We start from the raw sequence: 14,855 nt of genomic DNA, 5'->3' as shown, positions 1-14,855 counted from the left end.
GACAAAAATGAATAAGTCACTTACGTAATTTTGTAAAGCAGTCTTTTTATTTTATCATCATTGTATATTTTAATGATTTACTTCTTTGTTTCAAATGTAATTGTAATTGTCAATTCACTTTTTTTGATTCGTCAATATACGTTGGTGCATGCACTCATAGAGTGGTTAAGAGGCCTTTATCCCTCTTGAAACTCACCAATTATTATGTCATTTATTAGTATAACATGGATGCGTATAAGTGTTATTCGCTATTGCAATAAATTTAATAAAACTTTCATGTCGACTATGACTGTTGAATGCTTATAGCATTTGTATTTGAAGCAACACGATTGTAGTTGGGTGATCAGCCCTTATGTCCATAATTGACATGTTTTGTTTGTCATGTATTGGTATATAGTAACATTATAGAAATAACTCTAACAAAGTAGACTTGCGTAAATATGAAAAAATCTAGAAGACAAGCACAACTGATAGAAATAACTTGCATAACGACGTAATTCATGATGCAAAACACAAAAAATTGAAAATATATGACCAAATTTCTTCACATAAAATATCATGTCAATATAAACAAATCTCAACAATAGAGTATGTCATAGCGACTTATTAATCAAAGGTTCCAAGAAAACTAAATTAAGAAGATGAGTTAGAAAACTTTACCTGTGATAAAGCTTCAAGTGTAAAGCATTCCAGCTTCTTGGTACTTGAGTGTCATCCACACTCGACAACCGATAAGCCCCACGTCCAACAACTGTATCAATAAAGTAAGGTCCTTCCCATGTGTCGGCAAACTTTCCTTCTGTCACATCCATGGTGTTTTGGAACGTCTTCCTTAGTACCAAGTCACCAACACGGAAAGCTCTCACATGGACATATTTGTTATATGTGTTGGCCACCCTCTGTTGATAAGACACTATACGAATTTTTGCCATCTCTCGAAGCTCATCCCCCGTATCTACGTCATGAGCCAATTATTTGTTGTTCATTTCAGTTGTCAAAAAACCATACCTGGTAGTGGGCATCATGATCTCTGTTGGTAAGATAGCTTCAGTCCCGTATACTAAACTGTAAGGCATCTGTCTAGTTGACGTTTTAGGACTTGTCGTGTCCGATCACAATACCCAAGGTAACTCTTCGGACCATTTTTCTTTGCATGATGACAATCTTCTTTTGAGATTGTTGATTATGATCTTATTGCTCGATTCAGCTTGTCTGTTGCCTTGAGGATATCTTGGTGTCGACTTAATCAAGTTGGCATTCCATTATTTGAAAAATGCTCATGTCTTGTCGCTTATGAAATATGATCCATTATCACAAATAATTTCAGATGGTACACCAAATTTGCATAGAATGTTCCTTTTGATGAACGATATCACCTCCTTTGATGTAACATGCTTAAACACCTCTACTTTGATCCACTTCAAAAAGTAATCTGTCATGGCCAACATGAACACCTTATGCCCGGGTGCAGGTGACATCTTCCCCACAATGTCCATCACCCATTTCATGAATGGCTAAGAGGGAATGGACATGTTGAGATGCACTGATGGTTGATGTATGACGGGTGCATGTCTCTGACAGGCGTCACATTTTCTCGTGTAATCTAAAGCATCTTGTCTTAACATCAGCCAATAATAACCCAAAAATAGAATCTTTAATGGGAGGTTTCTTCCATTGGTGAGATTTCCACACTCTCCTTCATGCACATCCCTTAAGACCATGTCAGCCTCATGCTTTCTCAAGCATCTTTGAAGCAGCCCCGTAGAAGATTTCTTGAATAACTCATCATCTATGACTGTAAACCTTGAAGCCTTCATCCTAAGTATCCTAACTTCATTGTTGCTTTTGGGTTTAACTCAAGGTTGTAAGTAATATTTGTATGCTTGAATCCAGCTATCTAAGACCTCATTGGTATTGTCATCATGCTGATTAAGAGCTAACACTTCTATGTCATGAACCAACCTTTCAACAGCAGGCTTGGTGATATGAATGATTGGAATGTTGTTTAAGCTGAGACTTTTGGAAATAACCCCCAAACCAGCTATTGCATCAGCTTGTACATTATTTTCTCTTGGAACTTGTTGTATGCTGAAAGTGTCAAAATGGTTCGTCAATATTTCGGTGATGTTCCAGTATGTGATCATCTTGGGGTCTTTAGCTTCATAGAAATCGTTGACATGATTAACGATTAATGACGAATCATATTTTATATCAATATTTCTGATATTCATGTCCTTAGCAGTCATGAGCCCTGCGATCAATGCTTCATACTCAGCTTCATTATTGGTGGCTTTGAAGTCATAGCATATTGAATGTTCTATCATATCCCCCCTGTGGCGATTTGAGTACAAGCCCCAATCCCGCTCCATTCACATTTGAGGCTCCATCAGTAGATAGTGTCCATGGCTTGATGTCCACCCTTGAAATGACTTTTTGAAACTTCTCCTCAGCCATCGTCATTTGGCTTGGACTGAAATCAGCCACAAAGTCAGCTAGAGCTTATGATTTTATGGTCATTATGGTATCATATGTGATGTCGTAAGTGCTTAGACGTATGGCCAATTTTGTCATCCGTCTCGTCAAGTTAGGTTTGCTCAAAACATTTCTCAAGGGAAAGTGACATGTATTTTGTGTGATTCAAAATAATGCCTTAATTTAGTTTAAGTCATGGCCAATGCAAGTACTAATTTTTCAAGAGAAGTGTACCTTCCGCATCTACCAAGCTTTTGTTGACATAATAAACAGGCTAATGGAGACCTTCACTTTTTTTGATGAGCACTCCACTTACTGCATAATCTGTAACAGACAAATAGACGTAAAGGTCTTCACTTTCAAGAGGTTTAGATAAAAGTGGAGGTGTAGCGAGAAAACTCTTCAAATCATGTAATGCAGCTTCATGTTTTTCATACCATATAAACTCCTTGTTCTTTCTCAACAAATCATAAAAGAGCTTGCATTTGTCCGATGACCGTGAGATAAACCTGTTTAAAGCCGCGGCTCTGCCCGTCAATTTCTAGACATCTTTGACATTCGATGGACTTTTTAATTCGAAAATTGCCTTAATTTGTTATGGACTAGCCTTAATGCCCCTCTTGGTCACCATGTGTCCGAGAAACTTTCCTAACGATACAACAAAGTTGCATTTAGACCGGTTCAGCTTCATGTCGTATGATCTCAATATGTCAAACACCTCCTGTAGGTCACAAACATGATTTTCAGCGTTCACAGACTTGACCACAATGTCATCTATATAAACTTCCATTGTTTGGCCTAACAATCCTTGAACATTTTATTGATGAGTCTTTGAAATATTGCCCCAGCATTGCTAGTCCAAAAGGCATAGCCAAGTAACAATATATCCCCATGTCCGTAATGAATGTTATCTTCTCGCAATCAGCCGACTCCATTTGAATTTGATTAAAACCACTTGAAGCATCCAAAAATGTAAGCAATTCATGTCCAGATGTTGAGTCCACCATGGTGTCGATGTGGGGTAGTGGATAGGGGTCCTTGGGGCAAGCTTTGTTCAAGTTAGTGTAGTCGACACAAACTCTCCATTTCCCATTCTTTTTCTGTACTATGACAACATTTGTTAACCACTCGGGATAGTCAACCTCCTTGATCAACCTAGCCTTCATAAGCCTGTCCACTTCATCGTTAATTATCTTATTTCTCTCTGCTGCAAATTTCCTTCTTTTTTGTTGAACAGGGTTGTAGCTAGGATCAACATTTAACTTATGCATGATGACATTTATGTTTATTCCTCTTATGTCATCATGTTCCCACGCGAACACATCCAATCTCGTAGTCAAGAAATGCACCAAATTTGCCTCAACTATTGGGGATAGGTCTTCTCATATTAAGACTTTCTTGTCTCGCGTCCTTAGATCGACCTCAGCTAATTTCTCGGGTCCTGTGACTGTGGCCACAGGTGTCTCATTCCCATGATGTTGGACAATTGGTACATTCACGTGCCATATCTTGATCCCCTCGTATTTCCTGAGTTCCCTATGGTCTTGAGAATTTGAGAACTTAATAATATGTTGATGGTATAACTTTCAAATTATGAATCCAAGGACTTTCCATGATTATATTGTATGTTGAATCCACTTCTACTATGCAGAATTTCTCCAAGAGATTGACTCTTTGTGCATACGTCGGCAGTGTGATCTCACCCAATATACGCTTAGTCTCTCCACTAAATCCCACCAATGTTGTCGATTTCTTAATCATGTCGCTTTCCGCCAAAACCATTTGTTTCAACGTGCTCAGCATCATGATATTGGAAGCACTCCCGTTGTCAACTAATATCCTTTTGATCAGGCAATTCCCCACAGGGAGTGAGATCACAAGTCCTTCTTGTTGTGGTTCTCGAATACTTCTCTTGCCCGATTCGTCAAATATCAAAGACAGTAGAGTATTATTACCAACTCCTACTTGAGTAACACATATGTCTGTCTCTCTAGCCACCCTTTTAGATTGTGAGTATGTAGACCCATACACTTCAGTACCACCTACGATGAAGTTAATTACTTTATGATGTGGTGGTGGTTGTCTAACTGGTGTTACATTGTCTCTATTGGGTAACCTGTCTCTTCTGACATAAGACGCCTTCTTGGATGTCATGAACTCAGTTAAATATCCCTTCTTGGACAAAAACTGTAGCTCCTTTCGTAAGGCCATACAGTCATAAGCTTTATGTCTGTAATTTCCATGGTAGTCACACCATAATTTGGAGTCTGGATTCGCCTTAGGCTGGTTGCTCTTCGTTTGCCATTTGACTATATCTCCCATGTTAGATATATTTGATAATGTCATGGCTAATATGTTTTATGTTTAGATTTCAGATCTTATTTGAACAGAACAAATCAGTACTTAACTGATCAGTACTTATACTGGACGTCAGAACTTAAGGGATATCAGTACTTATGTTATCAGGAGATAAGCATCAGGAGATAGATATCAGAACTTAAGTACTGAAGGACGATCAGATAAGGACAGTAGCTGATTGAAGTTAAGAAGATCAAGATAAACATAAGAAGAGATATGCATGAAGAAGGAATTCCGTGAAGAATGGAATACTTGGAATAGAAGATATCTGATTGATATATATTAGGAAGCAGAATTATATTCCATATCAATTAGCGATTATCTTGTAACTGTGTAGTATATAAACACAGACATAGGGTTTACACTATAAGTGTTATCATTATCGAGAATATTATTTACTGTAACCCTAGCAGCTCTCATGATATTTTGTTCATCACTGAGAGATAACAGTTTCAGATTGTAACAGAGTTTATTGTTTCAATAAAGTTTGTTTTCTGTTACATAAGTTCTTGAAGTTTGATTTGATTGTAATAAACACTATATTCACCCCCTCTACAGTGAAAGTGTGACCTAACAAGTGGTATCAGAGCCTTCTGTTAACACACATACAGTTAAAGATCCAAACACAATCATGTCTGACACAGAAACTCCAACTAAGCCTACCAAAACTGAGGAATCATCAAAGACATCAACTCAGAGTCGATATGAGACTATCAGAGTTCCCATATTGAGACCATCTGAATATCCCATATGGAAGGTAAGGATGACCATGTTTCTGGAAGCAACAGATCCAGAATACCTTGATAGAGTCAAGGAAGGGCCTCACAAACCTACCAAGCTCGCTGTTGTAGTTGCAGGTGAAACAGCAATGACCGTACCAAAGGAAAAGAGTGATTACACTGCTGAAGATATAGCATCTATTGCTAAGGATGCCAAGGTACGACACTTATTGCATAGTGCCATTGATAATGTAATGTCAAACAGGGTAATCAACTGCAAGACTGCTAAGGAGATATGGGATGCACTGGAGACAAGGTGTCAAGGAACTGAAACAGTTAAGAAGAACAGGAAGACAATACTCACTCAAGAGTATGAACACTTTGACTCTAGGACTAATGAGTCATTGACTGATGTATATGATAGATTTGTCAAACTCTTGAATGACTTGTCATTAGTAAATAAGGAGTATGATCTTGAAGATACAAACCTTAAATTCCTGTTAGCTCTTCCTGAATGTTGGGATTTGAAGGCAACAACAATAAGAGACAACTACAATCTTGATGAAACAACTCTTGATGAAATCTATGGAATGCTCAAGACTCATGAACTTGAGATGGAACAAAGAAGCAAGAGGAAAGGAGGAAAGTCAAGGACAGTTGCTCTCAAGGCTGAAGAGGAATCCCCCAAACCACCTTCCTCAAAGAAAGACAAGGGTAAAGCTCTTATCATAAAGTCTGATACTGAGTCATCAAGTTCTGAGAGTGATGATGACTCAGATTCTGAAAGCTTGCCTGAAACTGATGCTGATGAGGAGATGATGAAGCTGTGTGCTCTTATGGTGAAAGGAATCACAAAGATTGCATACAGGAAGTTCAGGAAGGGAAAGAAGTTTTCCAGGAAAGGCATAAGTTCTGATAAGAAGAATTTCAGAAGATCTGAAGGAAGAGGAGGAAAGTCTGACAGAGGAGATTACGCTAATGTTAAATGTTATAATTGTGGTGAGAAAGGCCACATATCTCCTGATTGCAAGAAGACCAAGAGTGACAAAGGCAAAGCTCTTGTCACAAAGCAGAAAAGCTGGACAGACACCTCAGACTCTGAAAGTGAGGAGAACTATGCATTGATGGCAAATGCTGATAAATCAAGTTCTGAGAGCAGTTCTGAAGCTGCTGAAACAAAGGGCAACAGGAAAAATATTTTAGTTCTGGACAGTGGATGTTCAGGAAATATGACTGGAAATAAGGCCCTGCTATCAGACTTTGTGGAGAAAGCTGGCCCAAGTGTTTCTTATGGAGATGGCAACATGGGAAAAACTTTAGGATATGGCAATATCAATCTTGGGAATGTCATCATTAAAGATGTAGCTCTGGTCTCAGGACTTAAACACAACTTACTGAGTATAAGTCAAATCTGTGACAGAGGTTATCATGTTGATTTCTTTGCAGAACATTGTGAAATAGTTAGTAAATCTAAAGAAAAAATTGTTCTGAAGGGATTCAGGCGTGGTAACATTTATGAAGCTAAGCTTTTAACAAGTTCTGATGGTTCTGCAATCTGTTTAGTGAGTAGAGCCTCAACTGAAGAAAGCTGGAATTGGCACAAGAAACTCTCTCATTTAAACTTCAACAAGATAAATGAACTGATCAAGAAAGATCTTGTGAGAGGACTGCCAAAATCAGTGTTTGTTCCTGATGGTCTTTGTGACTCATGTCAGAAGGCTAAACAAAGAAAATCTTCGTTCAAGAGCAAGACTGAATCATCAATTCTTGAGCCTTATTATCTACTTTATGTTGATCTATTTGGTCCAGTGAATGTCATGTCTATTGCAAAGAAGAAATATGCGTTGGTCATAGTAGATAAGTTCACCAGATACACATGGGTGTATTTCTTGCACACAAAAAGTGAAACTGCATCTATCCTGATTGATCATGTCAAACATCTGGATAAATTGATCAAAGATTCTGTGAAAATTTTGAGGAGTGATAATGGCACTGAATTCAAGAATCTGATAATGGAAGAGTTCTGCAAAAATCATGGAATAAAGCAGGAATTTTCTGCTCCTGGAACTCCACAGCAAAATGGAGTTGTTGAAAGGAAGAATAGAACTCTCATTGAAGCTGCACGAACAATGCTTGAAGAAGCAAAGCTTCCAACCTATTTCTGGGCTGAAGCTGTGCAGACTGCTTGTTTTACTCAAAATGCAACACTCATTAACAAGCATGGAAAAACACCATATGAGATGGTGAAGAACAAGAAGCCAAATCTCAAATACTTTCATGTATTTGGATGTAAGTGTTTTGTTCTCAAGACTCATCCTGAACAGCTATCCAAGTTTGATCTAAAAGCTGATGAGGGCATCTTTGTTGGATATCCACTTTCTATAAAAGCCTTCAGAGTCTATAATTTGAGAACAAAAGTGGTCATGGAATCTATCAATGTCTCTTTTGATGACAAGAAGATCACTGGACTTGAAGATTGCATTGATCATGATCAGCTGAGATTTGAAAATGAAGATTCATATTCTGATACCTCAAGTCCTGACAGTCTAAGTACTGATACTGTAAATTCTGATGGATTAAACTCTGATGTTATTGAAACTGTGGTGACTACGTCAAAGGTAGATGCACCAATGCAGGGGGAGCATACTCAAGATATTATCACATCTCAAGAAGCATCAGAACATACATCTGGCTCTTCAAATACTGATTCGTCAAGTTCTGATAAGCCAAGTACTGAAAATCTAAATACTGAAGGATCCGACTCAGAGAGCATAGTTTCAGGGGGAGCATCAGAAAATGAAACCGAAGACAGCATGAATCATGGGGGAGCATCCAGTTCTAGAGAAAATCTTCCATCTGCAAGGAAGTGGACAAAATCACATACACCTGATTTGATAATTGGAAATCCTGAGGCAGGTGTCAGAACTAGAACAGGTACTTCGAATGAATGTCTTTACAATTCTTTTCTCTCTCAGTCTGAGCCAAAGAAAGTGGAAGAAGCTCTTCAAGATGCTGATTGGGTGCAAGCAATGCAGGAAGAGTTGAATGAATTTGAAAGAAACAAAGTCTGGACCTTAGTGCCAAGACCTAAGAATAGATCGGTTGTTGGTACAAAGTGGGTATTCAGAAACAAAACTGACAGTGATGGCATAATTGTAAGGAACAAGGCAAGGCTGGTTGCAAAAGGATATTCTCAACAGGAGGGAATTGACTATGATGAAACATTTGCGCCAGTTGCTAGGTTAGAAGCCATAAGGATATTCATGGCTTATGCTGCTCACAAAAAGTTTACTGTCTTTCAAATGGATGTGAAAAGTGCTTTTCTCAATGGAGAATTGGAAGAGGAAGTATATGTTGAACAACCTCCAGGCTTTGTAGATTCCAAACATCCAGATTATGTCTACAGGCTTGATAAAGCACTTTATGGACTTAAGCAAGCTCCTAGAGCATGGTATGAGACTTTAGCTCAGTTTCTTCTGGAAAGTGTATTCAACAGAGGAACTATTGACAAAACACTGTTCTATCTCAACCATGGCAAGGACTTACTTTTGATCCAGATTTATGTTGATGATATTATTTTTGGGTCTCCAAATGACAAACTTTGCAAAAAGTTTGCCAAACTAATGCAGTCAAGATATCAGATGAGTATGATGGGAGAACTCAGTTATTTTCTGGGCCTTCAAGTCAAACAGAGTGAAGAAGGAACTTTTATTTGTCAATCTAAGTACACCAGAAACTTGCTGAAGAAATTTGGAATGCAAGACTGTTCAAGTGCATCCACCCCCATGGCCACTGCAACAAAACTGGATAAGGATACTGGTAATTCAATAGATATTACTGATTACAGAGGTATGATTGGCTCACTTCTCTATCTAACTGCTAGTAGACCAGATATCATGTTTGCTACCTGTCTTTGTGCAAGATTTCAAGCAGATCCAAGAGAACCTCACTTAACAGCTGTAAAAAGAATCTTTAAGTATCTTAAAGGAACAGCTGATCTAGGATTATGGTATCCTAGAGAATCAGATTTTAAATTAATAGGTTACTCAGATGCATATTTTGAAGGTTGCAAAATTGACAGGAAAAGCACAAGTGGAAGCTGCCAATTTCTTGGAGGCAGGTTGGTTTCTTGGTATAGCAAGAAATAAAAGTCAATTTCCACATCAACTGCAGAAGCAGAGTATATTGCTGCAGGAAGCTGCTGTGCACAGATTCTCTGGATGAAGAATCAGTTACTGGATTATGGGTTAACATATTTCAAAATCCCTATTTACTGTGATAATCAAAGTGCTATTGCTATGACAGGTAATCCAGTTCAACACTCTATGACAAAGCACATCAGTATCAGGTACCATTTCATCAGGGAACATGTGGATGAAGGTACAGTGGAATTGCATTTTGTTCCCACAGATCAACAAGTAGCAGATATCTTCACAAAACCACTGTGTGAAGCTACCTTTACAAAATTGGTAAATGAACTTGGAATGATTTCAGGTTCTTTCTCTAAATCTGCTTAAACTTGTTCTATGTTATCAGACTTTATGCTCAGTATTTACAGAATTAATCTCTTTGTGTATTCTGTGCATTAATTGATAAATGTTTTTAAGTACTGACTGTTGTCTGATACATATTTCTTAACTCTAATAAGTGATATATCTGTTTAAGTAATCATTCAATCCTATGAGGATAATTGTGCTAGATACTGACCTACTAGTCTTCAATAAACAAATGATCCCATGAAAGAAGTAATTATTTCTGTGGAAATCTTATGACACAAGCAAATTCTGATACTTGAGCTTAGTTTAGTTTACTTTATTCATCTTATTACTAAGTCCCAAATTAGAATAATGCTACTCATCTGTTTAAGTTCTGATTCTAGTAAAACTGCTGAATGTACTAAGTGCTGATAAACCTCACTTATCAAAAAAAAAAAAAAAAAATCAAAGAATAAAATCAGGTACTCCTTTGAGATCTAGAGTAAAAATGTGAATGGGACGACCCAAGTGCATAACTGGTATTAAGTAAATATGCATTAGAAAAGCAAAATATTTTTCTTGGTGACTTTTCACACTCTATGATTACTGGAGAAATACTCTGATAATAGCATAAATTCTGATAAGCAGTCGTGACTCACTTACACTGAGAAGCCACTGTAAAAGAGAATTTTAAAGATGCATAAAATTAGCACAAAAACAGTTGAGGTGGACTCATGCATGAACTCATTTATCAGTAGGTTTCAGGATAATGACAGCTCTTTAGCAAAATTTTAATTATGACTTATTTCTAAGATGTACTGAAGTAGATCAGACTTTACTCTTTGTCTGTTATTTAGCTTAATGCACACACTAATCACTCCATCTGAATGATGAAAATTTCTGTGGTGGTCTATGTTATTTTAGATAAACAGTCATTGTGTCATTTTTGCACAAATTCTGAGGACAAGTTCTAATTATGTTCTGATGATTAAGTTCTGACGTTCATAACTAAGAACTTGTATGAGTATTTACTAAGATGAGCATTCCTTTTTCGAGTTAAGAAATTATGTTCTGAAGACTGTTAAGTTCTGGTATAGGTCTAAGTTCTGATTTCTCAGTCTAATCCTTTACTTGGCTTATCTTTGAATGAAATTTAATAACAGTCTCAGTTTGTACTCGCATATGTTGAAGTGGAAGCTTAATAGTCACTATGATTAGGATTAATGGTTTTGTACTTGAACAGTCCACTGTTTCTTGTGTCTTGTGCGGTCTAGACCATGATTCCTCTTTCCAATGACTGTTATTCTTTTTCAAAGTCTAGGGAGACGAGGTAGAATTAATTCTACCTGTCAGCATTAAATATCTTTGCGTCTCTTGGCATTCTCTTGCCTATATACACAGCCACTTCACATTAGTCTTCTCATCACACTTGTATCACAAATTCAGTCTTGTTTTTCATTTACTATCACAAATGGCTGAATTTGGCTGGTTCTACAATTACGGTGATGAGACTGTGCATGTCTTTTTGAATGGAATTCCAACTCCCTACCCTATCACCAACATCCCTCACAATCTCTGGATTCAATTTCCAGAGGTTATCAACCGTGATCTTGTGGCCATTCGAAGAGACCTTCACCTTCGTCGTATCCGTCAGCAAGAGCGAATCATACGACTCGCCATCTTGTTCGTCGAAGATAGGAAGAGGAAGATGACTTAATCTCGTCTTCTTCCTGTTCTTCTTCATCCTCAGCTTTGTCTGGCTTCTTAGCTAGGACTAAAGCTGTTGATGTTAGGATTAGAAGCTTAGGGAAAATCTTGTATTGATGTAATTTCTATTTCATATATGTATTGACTTGATATATTAATGAAAACTGTTTTTACTTCAAGATTTTGTCTCTGAGTTATTTTATCTTGTGTTGTTAAATCCTGCTTGATATTCTGATGACCATTTAAATTTTGTCTTTATTTAAGTTCTGATTCTTTGTCAGCACTTATTCATCGAAATTATCTCGGTCATTTTAAACATGATTCATTTTCAGAATATTAATGTTGCAGTGAAAAATAATTCAATCAGTGCTAACGGTTTCAATTTTGAATTAAAACTGTGTCTCTTGATAAATGAAGCTGAGAAGGCAACTTCTCAGACGGATTCTGCAATTGGGGGTTCTAGGCTTCTCAAGAGGCTTAGACGTATGACGGTTCCTGAAACTCCCAAGGAATCCAAATCAACAAGGAAGTACAAGAAACAGAGGGCACAAAGGCCAGTTTCAGATGATGAGGAGGAAGCAGCTAAGGAAGGGGATCAGGAATCTCTGATCTCACAAGACAAGGAATTTGCTCCAGTCACTTCTTCTCCATCAACTCCATCTCAGGTACCTGTATCTGACAAGGCTAATTCACCTTCTATGTCTCTTATTGATCCAGGCACAAGTGCTGAAATTGATATTCAGAACCTGGTTGTGCCTGAAATACTTTTGTTAGAAGCTCCAACAGCAAATAATCCTTCCACAACACCTGTTACTGATGCTGTTCAAACTCCTGAGTTATCACTAACACCTTCTCTGCATCAAGATGCTGATGATCAGATTTTAAGTGAGCATCAGGATATGGCTGTTGATCAGAACTTAGTATCAGATCAGCAATTAGAGGATGTTGAAGTCTCCATTGCTACTCACACAGTTGTCTTATCAGAAGATACTGATTCTCTAAGTTCTGATGCTGCAAATGTTGGAGATACTGGTGAGGCTGCTACAACTGTAGATGCTGATAAAGCAGGTCCTTCAGGACATACTCCTCCACTGACTCTTCCTAAGTCTGAACTGGTAAAGGAGTTTGTTATCAGGGATACACCAGTACCTTGGAGTGAAACTCCTGCAGGTCAGGAGTGGACTAAGGAATGGAACTCAGTTTCATGTGTTCCAAATGCTTTACATCTTGCTGAGCACTTGACTAAAGCTGATGAAATGTTACATTCTGATGATTTTAAAACCCAGCTTAGAGTCACTGCATTGAGTACTAAACATCTACAAGGTCTTCATTCCAACACTCATGCAGAGCTACACAAGATTCAGGAGAACTTTATCAAACAGGAACAAGTTTGGAAAATTGATAAGAAAAAGTTCTTTCAACCTACTATTGACAGGGTTGCTTATATTGAGAAAACTCAAGAGAAGCAACAAGCTCAGATTGATCAACTTCTGATAAATCAAGCTTCTCAGCAATCGCAACTTACTGAAATCCAGACCTCAGTGGAACTACTTATCTCTCTTTTATTACCCGCTGATGCCAAAAAGGGGGAGAAGGTAATTAAGTCCAAATGCAAAACCAACAAGTCACTGCAAGGAAAGGATGATGGAAAAGATGACCAAGGAAACTCTGGAATGGGTAGTGGTCATAGTCAAGGTAGAAGGTTTACATCAAGACAAGCTAGTCACAGAACAAGTTCTGATACTGGGAAAAGAATAAGTTCTGCTGCTGGTAAAAGGATAAGTTCTGATGAACTTCTAGATCTTGATGAGGAAATGTCAAGACAGTTATTTCTTCAAGAAAATCCAGGGATGGACTTGGAAAGTTTAAAGGAAGAAGAAGCCAGACTTAAATCAGAGAAAGTCACATCTAAATCTGAAGCTTCTGGTAAAAAGTTACTTCCAAAACCTAAAGGCATTGTGATCAAAGAAAGGATACATACTGAAGAAACTTTGGCTAGATCACAACCACAGATAGATCCAAGATCCAAGGGTAAAGAAAAGGTTGGTGAACCTATCAAGTCTTATGTACCTCCTGAGGAAGAAGAAATTACTGATGGAAAAGATGATCTTGCTCTGACTTCAAGAAAAGTTCTTAAAACAACCTCTGACATGGCTCAAGTTGTTCAGAGTCAAGAAATTGTAAGTTCTGATATTCAGAAGAAGCAAGTAACCTCTGACAGTGCTCAAGTTAACTTGATATCAGAAAATAAATCTAAAACACTCCTACCAGGATTCACTAAAGCAAAACAGACTCAATCTTTGAAGACTACTCCAAGTGGTTTTGAAGCAAGAGTAGTTACTGGAAAGGAAGCTAGAGATAAAACTGGATTGGGAAGTGCTGATGAAAGAAGAGTACACAACACTACCGATGATCCAACTTCCTTGAGTGAACCAGGTATTGGAGCAACTCCTGAGAGATTGAATCAACTAGAATCTGTACAGATGGTTTACCATACCTCCTTGAAAGAATACATCATGTTGTATTTCATGACAGATGGTAGGGTTTATCATATAAGACAAAATGCCATTCCTTTGAAGTATTTTGAAGAATTGGAGCATGTACTTTTCTTACTTCAAGTGGATAACAGAATAACAGAGACTGCTGCAAACTACTTAAAAGAACAGATTCAGAGACAGAAAAGGCTTTATTCTGTTAAGTCTGACAGCAGATATGTTCCAAAGTACAGAAATCACAATGGTGATATTGTTGATATGAAGCCTAATACTGCACAGATCAGAACATATCTTGGTATTAAGGGGCTTGAATTCAATCTAGAGTCTAACAAAGCTTATGTCATAAGATTAGATCGGGAGTTGAGAAAAACAAAGATTAATGATCTCAGAGCTGCAATATTTCAAACTGGTGAAGATACTGCAGAGCTTAAAGATGTCAAACGGAGAATGATTGATGAACTCAGATATGCTGAGAAATGTTTGTTGAAGAATTATCTCAGAACAACTCCTGACATCAGAGAGATCAGAAAATGATGAAGCCAAGTCAAAGATCTACAACTACTTAAAATTCTGATGTGTATACAGACTAAAGTTGTTATCAGAAGTTGAATTGGTAAAAGCTTTAAGGA

At 37.6% G+C, this 14,855-nt stretch overlaps 1 protein-coding gene across 1 annotated transcript; it reads right to left on the bottom strand.

The window, feature by feature from the left end:
- Positions 1–4,032: 4,032 nt before the first annotated feature.
- LOC141679407 (uncharacterized) lies at positions 4,033–4,794 on the bottom strand. The gene has a single exon (XM_074485909.1). The coding sequence runs from the start codon at positions 4,792–4,794 to the stop codon at positions 4,033–4,035; it is 762 nt and encodes a 253-aa protein (XP_074342010.1).
- Between the last annotated feature and the right edge of the window lie 10,061 nt (positions 4,795–14,855).

Source organism: Apium graveolens, chromosome 8 (genome assembly GCF_009905375.1).
Source record: "Apium graveolens cultivar Ventura chromosome 8, ASM990537v1, whole genome shotgun sequence".
Taxonomy (NCBI): domain Eukaryota; kingdom Viridiplantae; phylum Streptophyta; class Magnoliopsida; order Apiales; family Apiaceae; genus Apium; species Apium graveolens.
Note: the sequence above shows the minus strand (reverse complement) of the source record. Positions and strands in the feature narration are given on the sequence as shown.

What these genes read in the sequence shown, in the direction of transcription:
- LOC141679407 (XM_074485909.1), bottom strand. Translation starts at nt 4,794, where the DNA reads ATGGGAGATATAGTCAAATGGCAAACGAAGAGCAACCAGCCTAAGGCG.